At 43.2% G+C, this 20,077-nt stretch overlaps 2 protein-coding genes across 2 annotated transcripts; both read left to right on the top strand.

Annotated features, from left to right (window-relative positions):
* The first annotated feature begins 2,095 nt into the window (after positions 1-2,095).
* On the top strand, positions 2,096-14,910 carry TMEM175 (transmembrane protein 175). Its single transcript, XM_027745159.2, has 10 exons — positions 2,096-2,266; positions 2,627-2,665; positions 4,595-4,692; positions 5,839-5,890; positions 6,759-6,794; positions 8,145-8,228; positions 8,863-9,027; positions 10,222-10,300; positions 12,019-12,160; positions 12,673-14,910. Exons 1-10 carry the CDS (start codon positions 2,138-2,140, stop codon positions 13,334-13,336), a joined length of 1,488 nt encoding a protein of 495 aa, XP_027600960.1. The 5' UTR covers positions 2,096-2,137; the 3' UTR covers positions 13,337-14,910.
* Positions 14,911-16,192: 1,282 nt separating this feature from the next.
* On the top strand, positions 16,193-18,535 carry ATP5ME (ATP synthase membrane subunit e). Its single transcript, XM_027745164.2, has 4 exons — positions 16,193-16,282; positions 16,457-16,511; positions 16,774-16,872; positions 18,406-18,535. The coding sequence occupies exons 1-4, from the start codon at positions 16,247-16,249 to the stop codon at positions 18,429-18,431; spliced, it is 216 nt and encodes a 71-aa protein (XP_027600965.1). The 5' UTR covers positions 16,193-16,246; the 3' UTR covers positions 18,432-18,535.
* Positions 18,536-20,077: the final 1,542 nt, after the last annotated feature.

The following is a 20,077-nucleotide window of genomic DNA, read 5'->3' as shown; positions in this document are numbered from 1 at the left end:
AGGGCAAGAAAGATGATGAGAGGAGTGGAGCATCTCTTTTTTGAGGAAAGGCTGGGGGAACCAGGACTGTTCAGCCTGGAAAGGAGACAACTAAGAGGGAAACTCTTAGTATATAAGAGGTATATAAGTATATATATAATGTATAGAATGTATATATATAATGTATATAATGTATATAATGTATATAATGTATATAAGTATCTAAAGGGGGTGGGTGCCAAGAGGTTGGATCCAGACTCTTCTCAGTGGTGCTGAGCAATAGGATGAGAGGCAATGGGCAGAAACTGATGCACAGGAAGTCCCACCTGAATATGAGGAAGACCTCATTTACTGTGCAGGTTACTGAGCCCTGGAACAGGTTGTCCAGAGAGATCATGGAGTCTTCTGCTCTGGAGATAAGCCTTATGGACACAGTCCTGAGTAACGAGCTGTAAGGGACCCTGTGAGCAGAGTTGGACCAGAGGACCTCTAGTGGTCCCTTCCAACCTTACCTATTCTGTGGTTGTGTCTTATACAATATTCTCACTCAACATATATTCCCCAGCAGGGTACACGTATACCCCAAAAGACTGAAAGTAAAAGGAAAAAAAAATTACAAAGAACAGTCAATATTTTCTGACTCCTGCATTAAAAGTATAGAAATATGGCAGCAAATAAACTCTCTGGTCTTGGGAGATCAGAGGGGCTGGGTGCCACTAGGCTTCATTTCTGATTATAACCAACTAGGCACTATAAGTCTGGTTATGTTCACTGAGATCCCAGGTGCACAAATAGTGTGGAAATTTCCTGTGTTCCAGTTTCTGACTGTTGCCTCTGGTGCTATCGCTCAGCATCACTAAGAAGAGCCTGTATCCATCCTCTTGGCATGTCCCCCCCCCCTTTAGACACTTACATACATTGATGAGGCCCCTCTCAGCCATGTCTTCTCGAGGCTGAACAGGTCCAACTCCCTCAGCCTTCTCGTAAGAGAGATGCTCCAGTCCCCTCATCACCTCCACAGCCCTCTGCTGGACCCACTCCAGGAGCTCCATGTCCCTCTTGTCCTGAGCAGCCCAGAACTGGACACAGCACTCCAGATGTGCCTCACCAGGGCTGAGTGGAGCTGCAGGATCACCTCCCTTGACCTGATGGCAATGCTCTTCCCTTTCTAAAAATGAAACTTGTTTGAGGAATATCAATTGGTTCTCCAAGAGAGAACCAACGTTCCTTTGCCTCTTCCATTGATGTTTCCTTGGCTGAACATGGAAAACACCATCAGTGTCACCGGATTCGGGATGCTGCAATGGAAAACGGAGAGATCAACTGGAAGGCCTTTTAAAGGTGGGGTGTCGCTTCTTCAATATGGATCTGAATCATGGGTCATCTACCACCACCACCTGCGTCTCCTAGAACGCTTCCATCAACCCTGCCTCCGTACAATCCTAAACATCCACTGGTCAGATTATGTGACCAATACATCTGTTCTAGAACAAGCAGCAGTCACAAGTATTGAGGCCACGTTGCTGAGAACTCAGCTGTGTTGGGCAGGGCACGTCTCCAGGATGAAGGACCAACCACTGCCCCCAAAGATCTTGCTTTATGGTGAACTTGCCACCGGCTGCCACAAGAGAGGAGCCCCGAAGAAAAGATACAAGGACTCCCTGAAACAACATCTCAGCCTTGGCCATATTGATCACCATAACTGGTCTACTCTGGCCTCCAATTGGGAGGCCTGGAGACACATCATCTATAACGCAGCTGTCTCCTTTGAGAACACACGCAGGATCACTCTTGAGGAAAAAAGGCAATGCAGAAAGAACCGTGTATTGCAGAACACACCATCTAAGGAGTCTTTCTGCTGTGCCTTTTGCAATCGGATATGTCTGTCTCGTATTGGCCTCAATAGCCACCAGCGTGCCTGTAACAAATGGGGATAGAGCCTTCCCAAATCTTCGTTCGCGAAGCCTAGTCATCATCGCTTCTTCAGGCGCCGAACGCCCAGCATCACCGCCGTTCTCTCACGCGTGTTCGGTATCCACCAGGAGCAGCGCTGCCCCGGCCCGGGACCCGAGGAGGATCCGGCGGCTCCCGCCCCTCCGCGGGGCCGTGAGGGGAAGCACCGCCCCCGCCGCCGCCGCGGGCGGGGCGCAGCGGGGCCATGTCGGCTCCGCGGGCCGCGGAGCGCGGCCGGGGGCTGGAGTCGGAGCCGGGCAGCTGCAGCACCCAGACATCGCACCGGCTGCTGGCCTACAGCGATGCGCTGCTCTCCATCATCGCCACCGTGATGGTGAGCGCTCGGCAGCGGGAGAGGGAGGGAGGGAGGCAGGCAAGGAGGGAAGGAGGGAGGGCGAGTGCTGGAGCGGCCGCGGCTGCTCCCGGGTTTCCGGGTCGCGCCCGTGCGTGCCCGGCCTGCCCGGCGCTCCCGCGGGGCCCGGCCCTTCCCGCGGCGCTGTCGCGACATTGGGCAGCGGTCCCCGAGCCCCGCAGTGTCGGCGGTGCCGGCCGTGGCCCAAGAGCGGATGTGCCTCCCAGGCTGCTCGTGGCCGCGCCACCCGGCAGTACTGGCGGCCGCCTGAAGTTTGTTGCGTTTTAGGGAGGCTCTTAAGAAAAAGAATGTCATGTACTAATAAGCATTTTGTTATTTCAGATTTTGCCGGTGGCTCACACAAAAATACATCCTGATCAGGTATCACGTGTGTTTTGTTGTTTCTCGTGATCTCGCAAGTAGATGTAGCATCCTCATATAGCAGTCCTGCTTCATTTTGAGTTCCAGGCTTTAAAGAGCTGAAACTGTTAAGTAACATTAAGCCCAGTAGAAATTTTGCATAGGGGATGACCTGGTGAACTCTGGGTGAAAAATTAAATACCAAAGACCCCTGTTATCTGCATACATTGAGACATAAAGCCTGAATAAGCTGTATATTGTAGGCCACAGATTTTATAGTTACTTTTCTATGAACTAGAAATTGCCCATCGGACCAAAACGTCTTTCAGAAAGCATCTGCTCTTCTTGGTAATAAATCATCACTTAGAGAAGCTACTTATGTAGTGCAGTCTGAATGTTGGTGGGTAACATCAGGCTGGTGTCCAGTCACTAGTGGGGTTCTGCAGGGCTCCATCCTTGGCCCACTTCTCTTCAACATCTTCATCAATGACTTGGATGCCGTATGAAGATTAACAAGGGAAAGTGATGGATTCTGCACCTGGGATGGAGCAACTCTGGATGTGTGTACAGACTGGGGAATGAGAGGCTGGAAAGCAGCACCACAGAAAGGGACCTGGGGGTCCTGGTCGATGGCAAGTTGAATCTGAGTCAGCAGTGCCCTGGCAGCCAGGAGGGACAACCCTGTCCTGGGGGCATCAGGCAAAGCATTGCCAGCTGGTCGAGGGAGGGGATTGTCCCACTCTGCTCTGACCTGGGGCAGCCTCACCTTGAATATTGTGTGCAGTTTTGGGCACTGCAATATAAGAAAGATATTAAGCTGTTAGAGAGTTTCCAAAGGAAGGCAGCAAAGATAGTGAAAGGTCTGGAGGGGAAGCCGTGTGGGGAGCAGCTGAGGGCACTTGGTCTGTTCAGCCTCGAGGAGACTGAGGGGAGACCTCATTGGGTCTTCAGAATCCTCACAAGGGGAAGTGGAGGGCCAGGTACAGATCTCTTCCCTCTCATGACCAATGACAGGACTTGAGGAAATGGCCTGAAGTTGTGTCAGGGGAGGTTTAGGTTAGATATCAAGAAAAGGTCTTCACCCAGAAGGTAGTTGAGCACTGGAACAGGCTCCCTGTGGAAGTGGTCACAGGACCAAGCCTAAGAGAGTTCAAGAAGCATTTGGACAACCTCTCAGGCACATGGTGGAATTCTTGAGGTGTCCTGTGCAGGCCAGGAGTTGGACTGGATAACGCTGATGGGTTCCTTCCGACTCAGCATCTTCTGTGCTTCTATAAAATCAGATCAATAATACATGTAATCTGAATAAGCAAAGGTGGGAAAAGAAGATTACAGAAAATAAATTAATTCTGGAAAAAGCAGGAAAGTTAGGAAACAAAACAATTTGAGAAAATTTACAGGTTTTTTTCTTTTATCACGATGTATTTTTCTGCTCTTAAAAACAGACCTTTTGTCTCACTTAGTTCAGGAGGCTCAAGTATGATCTGTAACAGCAAATATGCTGCATGGGTCTGTTTAAGCCACTGTAGTGGTACATGCAAAATTTGCAGAGGTTAAGCCCTCTCCTTCCACCTTGCTAACAACCATCACATGAAAACTTGTGTGCTGCTTCTGCTCTAGAAGTCAGTGCTGTGAAAATGAAAGAGGGATGTTGTGACCAGTCCTGCTCTGAAATGCATTATCACAGTAACAGTGGTGAGAGGGTGTGTAAGTGAATCAAAAGGTGAACAGAGTATTGGGAAGCCCTTTTACAGGTCGAAGAGATGTGTTGATACATCATATGCCAAGTTTCAGCCTACTTAATAAGTTTCTGATAAACCAGTTCCTCTGCAAGGTACTGAAAAGATTGTTGGAAGAGAACTGCATTTTTGGGAGGCATGTCATTTCTCATTTGCAGATATTGGTAATAATTCAAAAATGTAACATTTAACTTTTGTTTCTCTGTTGCAGAAATTAGGTGAAAGTGTTCAGCAACTTCTTCTAGCAAAAATTGCGGTCTACTTGATGACCTTCTTAATAGTCACAGTGGCATGGGCAGCTCATGTCAGGTAGGAAGAATATGTCTAACTCCAAAGTTGAAGAAAAACTGATTTTTGAAAGTACAGGAGATGACCAGGTGTCTGATACATTTCTGTCTTGCTGACATACTTCTGAATTGTCTGTTGTTAAATAATATTGAAAAATCATTGTAAAGAAATGCTACCCTTAGCATTGAATAACTACTCCTACACCACTGACATAGTGAGACAGAGAAGAACAAGCGTGTATCTTTTTACTTTTCATTTTACTTCATATTTTAGATGCAATTAAACTTCTAATTACGCTGAAAAGGCGTTACTTTGTAACTAGTGTGTTCCACAAGAGAGGAACTGATACAGTACAGCTGCCCAAAAACTTGTCTCTCTGTCCTCAGCAGTGCTTCTCACAAAATCAATTGTAATGTTTCATTTTATCTGTTGTTGTAATGTTTCATTTTATCTGTTGTAATGTTCTGCATTTCATAGAGCTGTGGGCACCCTTACCTGCCCTGTCTTGGTAGTTAAAAAGGAATTGACATGCAGGCATCATACTGGAACCATGGCAGTTTTTGTTGGAATTTTTAAATTTACAAATGTTACTGTGCAAGTGGATTGACTGCTTTGCAGTCAAGGTGTGCCACCTGTGATTCAATATTTGAAGCTGATACCTCACATCGGTGCTGTTATCACATTGCTTTTCTTTGCTTGTGTAAGTAAATGCTGAGGCATAGTCTTTGAATAGTTTAGGGTTTTGTGGAAGGTGATGGATTCTGATGATTCTAAGTGACAGTTTCACGGATGAGTTCATTTCTTTAACAAGGTGTGGGGAAGTTTGCAAGCAAAGCTTTATTTTGTGTGATAATAACTATGCTGTATCTCAAGATAAATAATTTTAAGCCTTAACATTCTGATAATACTCTGTCATTCAAATGGAAACTGGGTTCTTAATAACTCCTCCATGACTGACCTTGACTGTATCTCACTCTTCAGAGTTTTCTAACAAATTACTTCCACGTTTGAGGTAAATGAGTTTTGGTCACACCTGAAATACTTGTATTAATTCTGGAGCAAAGAAAGTCAGGTTCCCCTATAGTATAAAAGCACAGTTTGTATATAGTGTTGTAAAATATATTTTGAGAGTTGGCTTGTTCATGATATCTTGCCTTGCCTTGACAGATTGTTTCAGGTCATAGAGCTTATAGATGATGTCCTGGCTCTTCTGAATCTGGTAAGTCTTGTCACACACGCTGGATGTTTAACTGGCAAGCACTGGATCACTTTTTTTTAAGTGTGTCTGTGAATATCTGAAAGTTTTTAATTTAAGTAGTATCACTCTGCCAAATTTCCAAGTCAGGAAGATACAAAGGTCTATAACTCCTCCTTGCCAAGGTGACTCATTGATAAGTAACTTGCTTTTAACTTCCAAATGTTTTACTATAAGCCAAAAGAAGCTCTGCACCAGGTTGGTCTGAAGTTCATCTGAGGAACTGAGTATTTTTCTGTGTTTAAAACTCTGTTCTCTGACACACAGTTAATTTAATTTTGTTAATAAAAGCACTGGTTAAGCTCCATGAAATAACACTACAGGAAATTCTTTTAGAGGACTAGCTTAAGGCCTGTAATTCTTACCTAATGTAGCTTTCAAAGCAGAGCATTTCTTTGTGCTTGAGGTGTTGTTTTCAGTTTGGGGTGGTTTTTTTTTAGTTTTGCTTTTTTGTATATGAAATATTTGCGTTCAGAGATTAATGTTCTTGACAAATCAGAAACACCCATTTAGAAGGTATGGTACATTTACCATTGCTACTTTAGAAAGAAGTCTGTTAAAAAACGTAGCAAAACTTTTACCTGTGGTATAGGTAACAAAACTGTAGTGTTTTCTAAAATCTGCCTGTACAGTTTTGATAGCAAACATGAAAGGTATGTACAAAACTATCCATTTGTTGTAGTCAAAGCTCAGCAACTTCAGAAACGGGGCTGTTTTTCATGATGCAGCACAAGCATTTGATCTGTTTGTATTTTCTGGACACATCTTCAATGAGGGCATTGCTTGCTTTGTATTTTTACCTAGTGTTTCACTATGCGTTTTTCTGTTTTAGGCCTGTATGATGATCATAACCTTTTTGCCATATACAGTAAGTACTTTTCTAAAAAGTGATATATGTTTAAATTACAGTGGTTTTTTTCTCTATTCGTTTGGAAAAATTTTACCAAAGTATTCAGAAAACCAGGAAAGTGTTACTATAATATTCACCCTGAGTCCACTGTAATAATAAGACTTACTTCTTTAAAATTCATGAGGGTATGTTATAGCCTTCAATTATTGCATGTTTTAGACTTGGCAGAAAATGGGTATTCTAGAAGAAAGCCATAGTATCATAGAATCATAGAATAGTGTAGGTTGGAAAGGACCATTAAAGGTCACTTAATCCAAGCCCCTGTAATGGTCAGTGGCATCTTCACCTAAATAAGATTGCTCAAAGCCCCTTCCAACCTGACCTTGTGTGTTTCCAGGGACTGGGCAACCTGTGCCAGTGTTTCACCACCCTCATGGTCAAAAATTTCCCATGATTTCTTTTAAAAGAGTAACTGTATTGAAAAAGGTCAAAGTTGTCTGATGAGAATTTTGCCTTTGGTAAGATAAATAAAACTGTATTTCAGACTCCTCTTTAGATGATAGAACATTTTCCTTTTGTAATCTAGACAGAGTTTATGGTATTGCTTTTGACGTACTCAGCAAGGTTGATTCTGGCAGCTGATGTTCATTTTTCAAATCTGCACAATTTTTGGTCAGATGACCTAAAAAGGGTATTTGCAAGTGAACACTATATAACAGAATAAAATAGTTGCTTAAAATGCATCGTGGCTGTTATACGTGTAAGGCAGGCACCTGTTTCTCTGTGGACATATCTATGTTAAATATTAGTCTGCAGAAAATAAGGCTGTGGTCAATAAAGCAATCTTTATCTGCAAGAGCACATAATTTTTACTTTGCCTTGAAGCTGAAATAATTTTTGGAAAGTTGCCAATGTTACTTTAATACTACGTCCTGCTTTCCCTTCCCCACCAATGAAACTGCAGAAATTGATACAACAGAGAGCCACAGAGAGAGGGTACTTTTTTGAATCTTTTAATTTGTGTAATATCAAAAAGTTTCACAGCTATGAACGTCATGTCCACCAAAACCAGTTAAACTTTATGCTCAGCTACAGGCCAGTCTGTGGTTATTATGGAGACATAGTGTCAGAGTGGTTAAGGTTGAGCAGTATCAACATCAGAGCAAAGCCATCTCTCCAGGTGCCTTTGGTTGGGATGCCTGCATGTATTTGTGGCTAGAAATTGCATTTAGTGGAATTATAGTGAAATTCAAATTATTGTTTAGGTTTCTGAGTTTCAGTATTGAATGAAGAGTGCTTCCATTTCTCTGCTGTTATTCTTACATTGTTTCTTAATTACATATTTGATCCAGTTGTTTTTTTTTTCAGTTTTCCTTAATGGCCTCCTTTCCAGAGGTACCTTTTGGCATCTTCCTGTTCAGTGTCTGTGCTGTTGTCATTGGCCTTATACAGGTATTGGATCTATCCATTTATATTTTTACTTTTAAATAGACTTTCTTGGGTAGAACTAAAATGAAGTTTCTTACCTAGGAGTATAAATTGGTAAATGTGTTGTTTGTATAGCATTCTTTTTCAAAGTTGTGCCTGTTGTGATAACACAGTATCTGTATGTAAGATGAAAGTTTGCATTTCCACTGTCTTCCACTGTTTTATCCAACTACATCAGCTGATCTCCACAGAGTTCCTTTCCTACTCTTTCTAAAAATGCCTGGGGGAAATTGCAATTTACTTTTCCTGCTGAGGTTCTTTCTGAGCTGTGCAGTGGTGGATGAGGGAACACAGGCTTTCAGCCTCAGTCCGGTGCTGCTGTTTTTCTCCTGGTGCAGTGCTTTGTCACTTCTGTTCCTTATTACAGAGGTCTTCATTCCTCTTCATGTAAGAAGACGACCCATGGTCATGACAGGCTCTGCAGAGGAGACTAAAATCTTGACGTACAGTGCACTGTGAAATCTCAGAGTTTCTAAGACCAACCTTCCGTATGGGAGTGAAAAATAAGTCTGATGGTGTTTTGGAATTTGTTGATTTATAACTTCATGTTTTATATTTGAAATGCTGCATAAGTTCAGCACCTCTCTTCTCCTTGCAGGCTGTGATAGTAGCATATGGATTCTATCACCCACACTTACTGAATCAACAGATACAGGAGTCTGAAAATCAGAATTTCTATAAACGTCATATCTTAAAGATTATCCTAAGAGGACCAGTTTTATGCTTTTTAGCAGCCATCTTTTCTTTTTTCTTTATTCCTTTGGTAAGTTCTCCTAGTTAGCCAAAAACCTTGATGCAGCAGTTTATATTAGTTGTCTTTAGGACTGTGTATGAAACTAATGATGTCCATGTTAAATATGCAGACTTTCTCAGTTGCCTTTTCTGTGGTATTGTGACTGCTATTTTGCACTGAATATGTTCAATTCAGACCTATCAATCTGTAACTTGATCCATGAGTTCATATAGTTCAAATAGATTATTCTGCTACAAAATTAACCTTACTTGCTACCCCTGATTTTTTCTTTTAAGCAGTTCTTCTAAACTTCAGCTTAGTATCTCACTCATCAGAAGTAGGTGAGGTAATGTGGAAGGTTACATGAAATAAACACCACATTGCACAAACTGAAGACCAAATAATTTTGGCTAAGGCCTGCTTTTTCACAGCCTTTTTTCACTTCCATCTTTATTTAATGGCAGTGAATTGCTCCTACTTAGTAATAGCTGTTATTATTTTTTCAGAACCCCTACTTGGAACTGAAATCTAGTTTTTGGATGTATCCTGAGCTTCTGTTCCTCTTGTTCTTTAGGAAAAGATGGATTTAACTGAATTTTGAGAAAGATTCCACAGAATTGGCAGTGTTTAAATAATACATTTGGGAGGAATCAGGTTGCAGCTGATGAAAGGGGCAGTTATGAGTCCAAAGGTGAAAAGGCATAATTTTATCTGAAAATGTTTTCCTCTTCTCCTTCACCCTGTTCACTAATGGGTCGTTTGGCTTTTTTAATATTTGCAACAGTGAAATTAGTCTCCAAGTTGCTTGGTTGCTTAGACCTGTGCAAAGCCTTTGAACCACGTAGGACCCACCAATGGGTTTTAGTGACATAAATCATAGAGTCGTAGAATATCTCAAATTAGAAGGGACCCATAAGAATCATGTGGGATAGTTCTTCAACTTCCAAAGCAATCATTCCTACCTTTTTTTGTCAGCAGAATTATTTCCCTTCTTTTAGTTTGCTTCGTTGCTGGTACTAAATTAGCTATCAAAAAGCAGTATTTGGTTCTACATGCAATATTCAGGATGTGCACGTTCATTTCAGCTGAGCTTTTTTCAGGTTGTAAAGTCAGTATTTGGTTTTCTCAATGTGATTATATATAAGATTGAGAGTAATAGTTTCATATTAAACTTAATTTATATTTTTGTAACTATATTTAAACTGTTCATTTTCTTTTCCATAGTCTTATGTACTTCTTGGACTCGTAATCATTTTTCCACATCTCACTCGATTCATTAAATGGTGTAAAAGCAAAATTGTTGGTGAGTAATTAACAAAATTCAAAGGAGTATGTTCAGATTAGGTTGTCAACATGTTATCCAAACAGCCTGTAATGAAGTTACTTTAGTTCTGCTTCCATTTTCAGTCTTAGAATGTAGTCATTTTGGGGCTTATTGATGTGCTTCCAAAGAATTTCTCCCCTGCTCCCTGGTTTTCCTTATTTGTGATGAGATTTGTGTAAGACACAACAGATATAAAGATCTTCTCTGAGTGAAAAACCTCTCTGATTTGTCCTGAGTATGCACATGCATGCAGAGACAAGTACATGAATGATGGCTGCAGGCCGTCTATCCCTTTCTCCTCCTAAAAAAGGAGCATGGGGACAGAGGAATATACGAAGCAAGCACTATGCTGTTATCACTTTCTTCCCTGCAATGCTGAATAGTCACACATATTCAAACTGGCAAGAGCTGCACTTGTAAATCAAACTTTTTCAGGGTAGTTAACTGTTCAGGGTGTTAGATCTCATTAAGTGCTATGGTCTAGAGGGGTGCCTTCCCAGATGGCTTGAGTCAGCCTAAATCCATGCTTCCTTCCCTCATGCTCCTTGCTTATGTTCTTTCTGCCCTCCTTGTGTCAAGACTAACAATTGCACAGCCATGCCAATAGCCTGAGCTACTCTTAAACCCTGCTAAGAAGGAGGTTGCCAGTGCCAACATAAAGGAGAATGTGGTGTCATGCAACCTCTCAGCTGAGAGGTGCACTGAGAGAGCAGTATAAACTGGCCACAAAAACACTGAGCAGATCATGTCTTTGGAATTGACACTCACATGGTAGAGGGCAGAACAGTAACAACTTTGTGCATCTACTGCTGTTCTTCAGCCTAGTACAAGTCCATCTGTTTACAGTGCAAATGGGAGTGTACTTCTGACTCCCCCATGTGGCACCAATAATAGGGAGGCAGAAATGCTGTGAAAGGATGAAGCCAGACTGTCAGAGCCCAGAATAAACACATACAAATATTGTCTGTGCTTACTGCAATGGGGACACTAGTTTGCAGTCAGGTCATGTCTGTACGTCTCACCCTGTCAGATGGCTGACATAAATTACTGCTTTACTGAATTTCTTGTGATTACACTTGCTTTGTATTCAGTTCCTCTTCCTGCTTCCTCTGGAAGCTTAAGCTTTTTCTTTGTCCAACCTATAGTCCTGCAGCAGTGCATTTTGGCTAGCTAGGCAGTTCGGAGTCCAGTCTTTAGAGATGGGTCTAAAGACCCATCCAGTCTTTAGATGGGTTTGACTTTTCCTATAAAAGCTCCACCTTTTGACCACAGACTTGATTTATTTTAAATTTGATATCCCAGTTTAGCCACCATACTCCAGAGAGGGTTTTTTTCTACCATAAGTTCTTCACACTGTCATAGAGGACCTGAGGCACAGCATCTGATTTGGTTTGTACAATTACAACTTTGAGTCACTATTCACTTGGAGGAAATTGTTTGCCATACAATTAAAGGACAGGGCTTTTTTTTGTCCCTGAAGTGCTTGTCTTGAAAGAAACATGAACTTAAGGGAGAGGCACAGATGCCAAAAAAAAAAGTGGAGTGACTGACCTGTGCGGATGACTGGAACCCTTCGTCCTACAGAAAAATTTTGGCAGGTGGGGAGAAAGAGAAAGGGAGGTCACAGTAGGCTGTTGAACTACCTTGTTTTATACTTCCTTCTTATTTCATTATTAAGCATCTGAATTTTTTTCCAGGTCAGAGCGATGAAGAGGAGGAACACCATAGCCTAGAAACCTTCACTTTTTACCTCAGTGAGCCTCTGAGTAAAGAACGGGTAGAAGCATTCAGTGATGGAGTCTATGCTATTGTAGCAACTCTGCTCATTTTGGATATATGGTAAGGCTTTGTACTGCTTCTTTCACTTCGTATTGTTAAATATATTAACTTTGTATGTAATATTTGAGAAAATAAAGTCCATCAGACATTGTGACTTCTAAAACCTGCAGTGGTTACTTTAGGTATGATTTTCTGAAAAGATACAGAATACAAACCAAAAATACTTCTAACGTCCATGTTTTAGCAGTAGTGATCACCAGTTTATGTAATACATGTCGGGATGTGGAGTCTTGAAGAAAAAAGCTTTCTCTTTTGTTCATTTATGTTTTCAGATGAAAGGCTTTTATCAACAAAAGCTGTTTAGTCACTGTGGCAACTTTATTAGCCAGCTTGCATTCAGATTTCCTTTTAGATCTAATTTCTTTGCAGAGCTGTTATTTGAAACACTTAAGTTAAAAATTATAATGGATGCCTGTTGTTCCCTACTTGCTCAGAGTAAAGCAACACAGTTCAGTGTTGCTATAGGTGTGGTTTTATAACAGTAATATGTAAAGTAAGTTTTCTCTCCACAGTGAAGACAATGTCCCTGATCCCAGAGAAGTTGAGGAGAAGTTCCATGGCAGTCTTCTTGAAGCTTTAAGTGAATATGGGCCAAACTACCTTGCTTACTTTGGCTCATTTGTTACAATCGGTCTCCTGTGGTTTGTCCATCACTCACTTTTCCTTTATGTAACAAAAGCTACCCGATTAATGGGACTGCTTAACATACTTTCATTGGCTTTCATTGGTGGGCTTCCACTAGCTTACCAGCTGACCAGTGAATTTGCAGAGAAGTCTCATAATGAAATAGAAGCCATTCAGGTCAGCTGTGTTATCACCTTCTTTGCCAGCATATTTCAGTTTGCAATATGGACTACAGCCCTCCTCAATGAAAGGGAAACTTTGCATCCATTTGCTAGGTATGGTGGCAAGGAGCATGCCTTTATGTTTGCCAAGCTGGCTCTCTATCCTTGTGTAAGCCTTGGGACCTTCTTTCTAACGTGCTTGTTAAGTGAATTTTCCACAGCAATTTTCCATCTTATGCAGATTGTAATCCCATTTGCTTTTCTTGCCTTGCGCATTTTTGTTAGAATTTCTTTAACTGTTGTAAAGACCATGATGTCTCTCTCTAGACGGAAGGTTGTATTGTTAGAAGAAGAAGAGGCATGTTTGTCTCCTACTGAAACACTGTCCTAAATTTCCACACAGTGCATGTGAAGTTACGAGATTAACTTTAGTTCTTCTAACTCACATTATCTTCATGTGTGGACTATATTGACCTAAACCAAAGCCTGCGTTGACCATAACTAGGGCGTATTTAAGTTTTAGCTGGTCATGCCTGAGACCCTTTTTCCAAAATCTGCTATTGAAAATGTTGGGCAAATAGGGGATACAAAGAAAAGCATGTTCTGTTTCCTTTAGAGTTACTCTACAGGAAAAAATGCTGCTTGACATGTAACTGCAGTGATGCTCAATTAAGAAGTGCACAAACAGGTGCCCAGCAAAATGGTAACCAAACACCAGAACAGAAGCTGGTTGTGCTACTGTAAGATAAGAAGTGAGGTAGGAACGACAATGGAGACCTCTGGATTTCTGGAAGGTGCATCATGGTGGAACATTTGTGCATACAGGTTGCTGGTCTTCTCTTTTTCTCCCCCCCAAATGGTTACAGTGTCTGTTCTGCATAGTAATAAACTGGGGATAGCATTTGGAAACCTCCCTGCTGCATTTGAGTGGCTCTGTGGGTGAGTTTAGATGGGAGTTGCAATTGTGATAGCAGTCTTCCAGGCTACCTGAACACAAGTTCTTTGGGCATATTTGTTCTTTTTAAAAAAGGATATATGTAACAAATGAGGATTCATGTGGCTTTGCCACAATCCAAGGTTTCAACTAACTTTGATAACCTCCCAGGGAAAAGGGCTGTGGGACTAGAGGTAAATTTGTTTTCTGTCCTGCAGCAGCAGCTCATCTGAAAAGTTTGCATTTCTCAGGCTTTTTGTGTCTGTTTTCCTGTCTGTTGAATGGAACATCCTTCTGTTACTCTGAAGGCATGACATCATATTCAAAGAGAATATCAGACTGCCACATATGAGAGTACCCCCTCAGGTAAGGGAGTTGAGTTTTTTCCTGAGTAGTGGCTTATTGAGTCGTCTGAGTCTCAGGAAGACAGCAGAAGAAACAAACCCTGTAGAAGTTCCAGTCTAGGGTTTGGTGGATTTTTTTTTTTTTTTACCCTTTTATGTGGTTTGATAAGCTTTACGCTTATCAAGTCATCTAGCCTCTGGCTGCCCTGGAAGCCTTTACATTTCTTTTTGGCAGAGCCATTAGTTTGTATCTTGAACTGTCTTAGTGCCTGACAACTTTAATGCCATATTTAAAGGCATTTGGGGAATTTTGTTGTTCATCTTAAAAAAAAAATACTGTGGCAAAGTATGCCTGAAGAAATTAGAGGTGAAAACAAATTCAGTTATCTTGTTTTAGTTGAGATCAGTCTTGAAAGCACTTGTGCTTTTGGTTTGAAGCACCTTGATACCTATATGTAATTGTAAATATTACATCCTTCGTGTGAAGAGAGTATGTTCAGCTACTCAAGGGGATTTATACCTAGTTGAGGTTAAACAACTTCCATAGTGTTGTGTGTAGCAGGATTTTTCTGATACTTAATAAAAGCACTTTTGTTTCTGTATGGTTTTGTTTCTAATGTGCAGCAGTCACATAATAGGTAGTGAATATGTGTATTTGTAATAAATTTCGATCAGTGAAAAAACAAAGCTTGTAGCTCTTTATTTCTGCTCTGCAGGTGAAACTTATATCCAATGTTTACAGTTATGTTAGATGGTGGGGGTTTTTTTTCCTTCAAAACCATCAAAAACCTCAGTTTTGTGATTTTGTATAAAACACAAATGCTTTTAATGTGATGTGAAGAAATGTTGATTCTATTTCTGTTGGTACTTGAAGAAACTGAGACTGCAAACTGAATCTGACCGAGAAGTTTCACTGCAGTGTTTACAAGGCTGAAGTGAAGTGAATTGTAATGTATAAATACTACAAGGAACTGTATTGGCTAACTAATGCATTCCTTCTTTTTATCCCACTTCCAAATAAGTAATTTGTTCTGCAAAAAGAAAAATTTTATTTTTTCTTATAGTCAAGACACTATTACTCAAACCAAATTTGGTAGTATCTAAAAACATAAACTTGAGGGCAAACTTGATGTGAGACTTCGTATAAACAGAGCTGATTTAGGATCATTGTGATAGTTTTGGTACATTCTCAAGAAACAAACTGCACTAATTTGAATTGTGTCATTCTCAAGTAGAACATTCCCAAATCTAACTGTAACTAGCTGTTCTTTACAGATTTACTAAACATCACAGGCCTTTGTCTCTAGGAGAATTAAAGCGTAACACAACGATTATTACAATCCCAGAATCATAGAACGGATGACACTGGAAGGGACTTCTTGAGACCATCTAGTCCAACCCTCCAGTTTAAAGTAGGGGCGGCTAGACCTGGTTGCCAAGGTCGGTGTCCAGTCATACCGCGCATCTGCACGGAGACACACCAACCACTCAACAGCTTATAGGGTCCAGCCATCTGGACTGTAACCCCTGAACCACTAAACCCCATCACCCACTGCCAGATCCAGACTCCTCTTTAAACACCAGGGATGGTGACTCCACCGCCTCCCTGGGCAGCCCATCCCAGTGCCTCATCACCCTAACAGTGAATTTTTTTTTTCTACTATCTGTTTTCAAACGGGTCAACCCGCTTGAATGTCCAGTTGCCCTCGGGACTAAAAAAAGTTCGGTTTTTTCTTCCACTTAAAGAGGAATTTCTTACATCTCAGTCTGTTGCCCATTTATCAGCCACTGAAAAACATCGATGAGATTCCCCCCGATCATCTCTCGCAGGCTGCGTAGTCCCAGCTCGCTCAGCCTCTCCTTGCAGGAGAGATGCTCCAGTCCCTGCGCCTTGGGAATTCTTTGAGCGCCAGAATTGCGAACCCTGGAGCGAACAGGACCCGCAATTCCCGGCTGCCCGCTCACGGCTTCTCTCCTCCCCTTCCGCCCGCCGCCGTCAATTCCGGCCGCCGCCGCCGCCAGGATGGTGCCGCCGGTGCAGGTCTCGCCGCTCATCAAGGTGAGGGCGGCGGGCGGTGTGTCCGGCGGGTCCCGGGGGGTCCCGGGTGTGCCGGGGCCGCGGGACGGGCCGGCCGGGCCGGGGGGGCTCGGCGGGCCGGGGCGGGGGGCGGCGGCGGGGCCGGCGGTGCGTGTGGGCTGAGCGAAGGGCGCGTCCTTGTCTCTCGTCCCGCAGTTCACCCGCTACTCGGCGCTGCTCGTGGGGATGATCTACGGCAAGAAGCGATACGGTGAGTGCGGCGTCCCGGGGGCCGCTCCCCGCGCCGGGCCCCGCAAGGGCACCTTGAGGCGGCCCGGCCGCCATTTCCCCCCGCCCCTGCCGCGGCCCTGCCGGGGCGGCCCTGCCGGGGTGAGGCCACATATCCCTACGGGTTTGTGCCTTTGTGCCGGCAAAAAGCTGGCTTATCCTCCTTTCTGAGCGAGCCTGCGGGCGCGCAGCTTTCCGCCATGGGTTCGGGAAGGCGTGTTTTAAAGCGAGTGTGTTGATGGCAGACTACCTGAAGCCGATTGCTGAAGAAGAGAGAAGAATAGAGGCGGAGGAGAAAAAGAAACGTGAGGAGCTGGAGCGGATTGCAAAAGAGATCGCAGAAGGTAGTTCCTCCGTTTAGTTTGTGTATCCCACGTTTGGCTGCTGTGCTGCTGTTTTACAGCAGTGCTTTTAGGAGAAGTTGAGGCTTACAGCTAATCCGTGGAGCCAATGCTTAGGGTGATGTGAGGAGTAAATAGTGCTGCTGTTCCGTGATGCTTGCATTTGGAAGAGGTCATCAGAGGAAGCGTTAAAAATGCTTTTGAAACGAGTCAGGACTTGTTAAATGGCTGTCTGACTTTCCAGTGAGAAAACAAAATGCTAAAAACTGCTGCTTGTCCTGTGAGGAATGACTGGATCTGTTTAATGACTGTAGTGGGATGCCCCTTATTCAGCTGTATGCAACAAATTTACAGTCCCTCTTCTCCATGCAGTGCAGGGACCTCATAAGTATGACTGATCATCTAAACCAGAAGCCGTAGGCAGCTGCATGTAATTGCAACTCCAGAATTTTAAGCGGTATCACAGGTGTAGTGTTAGAGGTCAGCTTCATTTGTTGTATCTCTCATGTGAAAAGATACATGCTGCAGGGGATCTGTTCATATTAGTACTGCTGCTATTTTCTCATTCCCTTCCACCCTGTAATATTCCTGCTGCGGTGTTGTCGCCCTGGTCCTTAGGATTATTTCTTGGGTCCCCTGTGTGTTTCTAACAGAGGATTCCTTCCCTGCTACCTTACAGAGGAGTGTGCTCTCTAGCTTGGTTTCAGCAAGGGTTTTTTTTTGGGTGGACTTAGAGTTAAGAAGAGTCAGAAAACTGACTAATAGCTGAGGCTGTTCTTGGAGCAGCTACACACTCGGTAACTTGTTCCATGGAAACTAGTGACATTTCCATTGTCCTAAACAAAACTAACACAGAACGAAACACTGTAAAGTTAAATGAACTACACATACAGAAAATCAAATATGCAGTTGGGTGATTTGTATCACCTACTAGAGATGAAGCCATTTTGCATGGCTGTTTTGCCATCTTAAATACATAGTCTCCATTGGTCATGGACTAAATAAATAAGCATTTTAGATGTTCTCTAGCTAGGTGAAACTTTTGTAATTTTGGAGGTAGAGACTATGCTGTGGTGTTGCCAGCCTACTTAAAAATGAAGTTCTCTGATTATTTCTTTAGAATGTTTTATCTCTTTAAAAATGGCATAAAGATGACAGGTCTTTGTTCCCAGCAATGGTTTTGGTGTGTTTTTTTCAGAAAAGCAATTGTTAAACTTTGATTGAATGCAATGTAGTTGCTGGAGATTTTTCCTTACAGTTGGATGACTGGACATATCTGTAATGATAGCTTTTTCTGGGCTTATTTGACTCATCAATTCAGAAAATTGTCTTTCACCAGTGAATAAACTTAAAAGTGCCTTTACTCCAAAGTATGAATTGCAATGCTGTTGAACAGACAGAAGTGGGAATCATAAAAACTGACTAGAAAGAAATTACATGAAAGTAGCCTCTGATTCTGCTGATGTTTTGTGTATTTTAGTACTGCATGGGAGTGGCTAGTAGTACTAACCATGTTTATTTTTTCTTCCCTTCTAGCAAGTGAAGATTCCATATTGAAATGAACAAAAGGTGTGATTTGAATTTCACACGTGGCTAGGCTGTGAACTGTCCAATGGTTTCTGAACTCTGCATGATATTCTATCAATAAAGTACTTACTACGCTTCAGTTGGTATTTTTTGAGTGAATTGCCCAGAACAGCAGCAGAAATACTTACAGAATGTGACAGAAAGCATCTGTCCCAACCAGGCCATTGTTGCAGCTGAACCCCCCCACTATTACCCCAGCAATAGCCAGTCACTACACCCATTACTTATAGCTAATGTTTTTGATCAGAAAGTACATACAATTTAATACACATGGGCAGGTGGAAGGAGAGGGGAGTGGTGAGGCACTGACTGCCTGAACCTGTTACTTAAATGGCTTGACTGGGGAGTTTCATAGAAATCACAGAATGTTAAGGGGTTGGGATGGATCTTAAAGATGATCTAGTCCCAGCTCCTCCTGCCATGGGCAGGGACATCTCCCACTGGACCAGGTTACTCAAGGCCTTGTCCAGCCTGGCCTTGAACACTGATAGGGTTGGGGCATCCACAGCCTCCTTGGGTTCCAGTATCTCACCAGCCTCAAAGATGTAGAAACATTAGTTAAGGAATTGTTGACCTGAAAGGACAGTGGTCGCAGTCTTCTGGCTAAGTGACTGTATGGTTAGATGGTACCATTTTGGGAAAAAGACAAAAATTACTTTTGTCACCTGGCCTGTGTAGTATCAATTAGAAAGTCAGTGTTCTCCTCAGACGCTCAGCCTGCATTAGGCAGTGAGAGTGATAGCCACAGCAATGGGCAGAGGGCAGAGCAGGCTGCCCAGAGCTCAGGGCTGTACATCCTGTGGCTGGACATGACCTCTGTGTCAGAACAGAAGACAGTGGGAGCAACTGATGAAGCATCTCATCAACGTGTCTGAGGAGCAAAGAGTTTCCCACCACCAGCCACTCCTTTCTGGAGCATTGTGTTTTGCCATCAATGCTTTTCTGTAGATGAGCCAGCCTGGGAATCAAGGCATCAGGGACTGTCCCAGGATACCACAGATGCTACCCTGCACTTAACTCTTGGATAATCTAAGACTGTAGCTGACACAGCAACATGAGAGGCAGTCAGCTACTGAGCAGCAAGGGCATGGGACCACTGACCTGGTCCAACAAAATGGCCATGGACAGCAGAGCTCTGTGCTCTGCCTGGGGTGCTGAAGGTCCGCAGGCAGGTAGAGGAGCAGGAGGAAGGGGACAGAGGAGCTTGTTGTGGAGACAGTAGGGAGCTTGTGCTGTCCGCACCAGTGCAGCTTCCTGCTGTGAGATCTCCACTGTTCTGTGACTCTAGGGCTGCCCTTTTTGGAAGGGAGCATCAGAGACCCTACTGCTCCCATCGAAATGGTCCACCCTTCGGAAACAGCCTCCTCCACTGGCACCACAGCCTGCATGTCCATGGACACCCCTCTGCAAGTGTGCATGATCCCCTTTGGAAATACACAGCAGCATGCCCACCCCAATGCTGTGTGGGACAAGTTGTGCTCCCGTGTGGCTGTGGGCACATGAGGCACTGCCACCCACAGCTCTGTGTCCTGCCAGCACTGCTGGGTGTGCTGGGCAGGCAGCCCGTGCTGCTTGTGTGAGAAGCCCTGCTGGGGCAGCCTGCAGTGCTGTGGGCACTTCA

Source organism: Pipra filicauda, unplaced genomic scaffold (genome assembly GCF_003945595.2).
Source record: "Pipra filicauda isolate LSUMZ 115617 unplaced genomic scaffold, ASM394559v2 scaffold163_size1657671_pilon, whole genome shotgun sequence".
In the NCBI taxonomy this organism is placed as follows: domain Eukaryota; kingdom Metazoa; phylum Chordata; class Aves; order Passeriformes; family Pipridae; genus Pipra; species Pipra filicauda.
The sequence above is the reverse complement of the archived record's forward strand: the minus strand, read 5'-3'. Positions and strand labels throughout refer to the sequence as shown.

Excerpts from the sequence above, each read along its gene's own strand:
- ATP5ME (XM_027745164.2), top strand. The coding sequence starts at position 16,247 with ATGGTGCCGCCGGTGCAGGTCTCGCCGCTCATCAAG. Across the intron at positions 16,283-16,456 it reads AGGTCTCGCCGCTCATCAAG|TTCACCCGCTACTCGGCGCT; the intron begins GTGAGGGCGGCG and ends CTCGTCCCGCAG. Across the intron at positions 16,873-18,405 it reads TGCAAAAGAGATCGCAGAAG|CAAGTGAAGATTCCATATTG; the intron begins GTAGTTCCTCCG and ends CTTCCCTTCTAG.
- TMEM175 (XM_027745159.2), top strand. The coding sequence starts at position 2,138 with ATGTCGGCTCCGCGGGCCGCGGAGCGCGGCCGGGGGCTGGAGTCGGAG. Across the intron at positions 6,795-8,144 it reads TAACCTTTTTGCCATATACA|TTTTCCTTAATGGCCTCCTT; the intron begins GTAAGTACTTTT and ends TTTTTTTTTCAG. Across the intron at positions 8,229-8,862 it reads TTGTCATTGGCCTTATACAG|GCTGTGATAGTAGCATATGG; the intron begins GTATTGGATCTA and ends TTCTCCTTGCAG.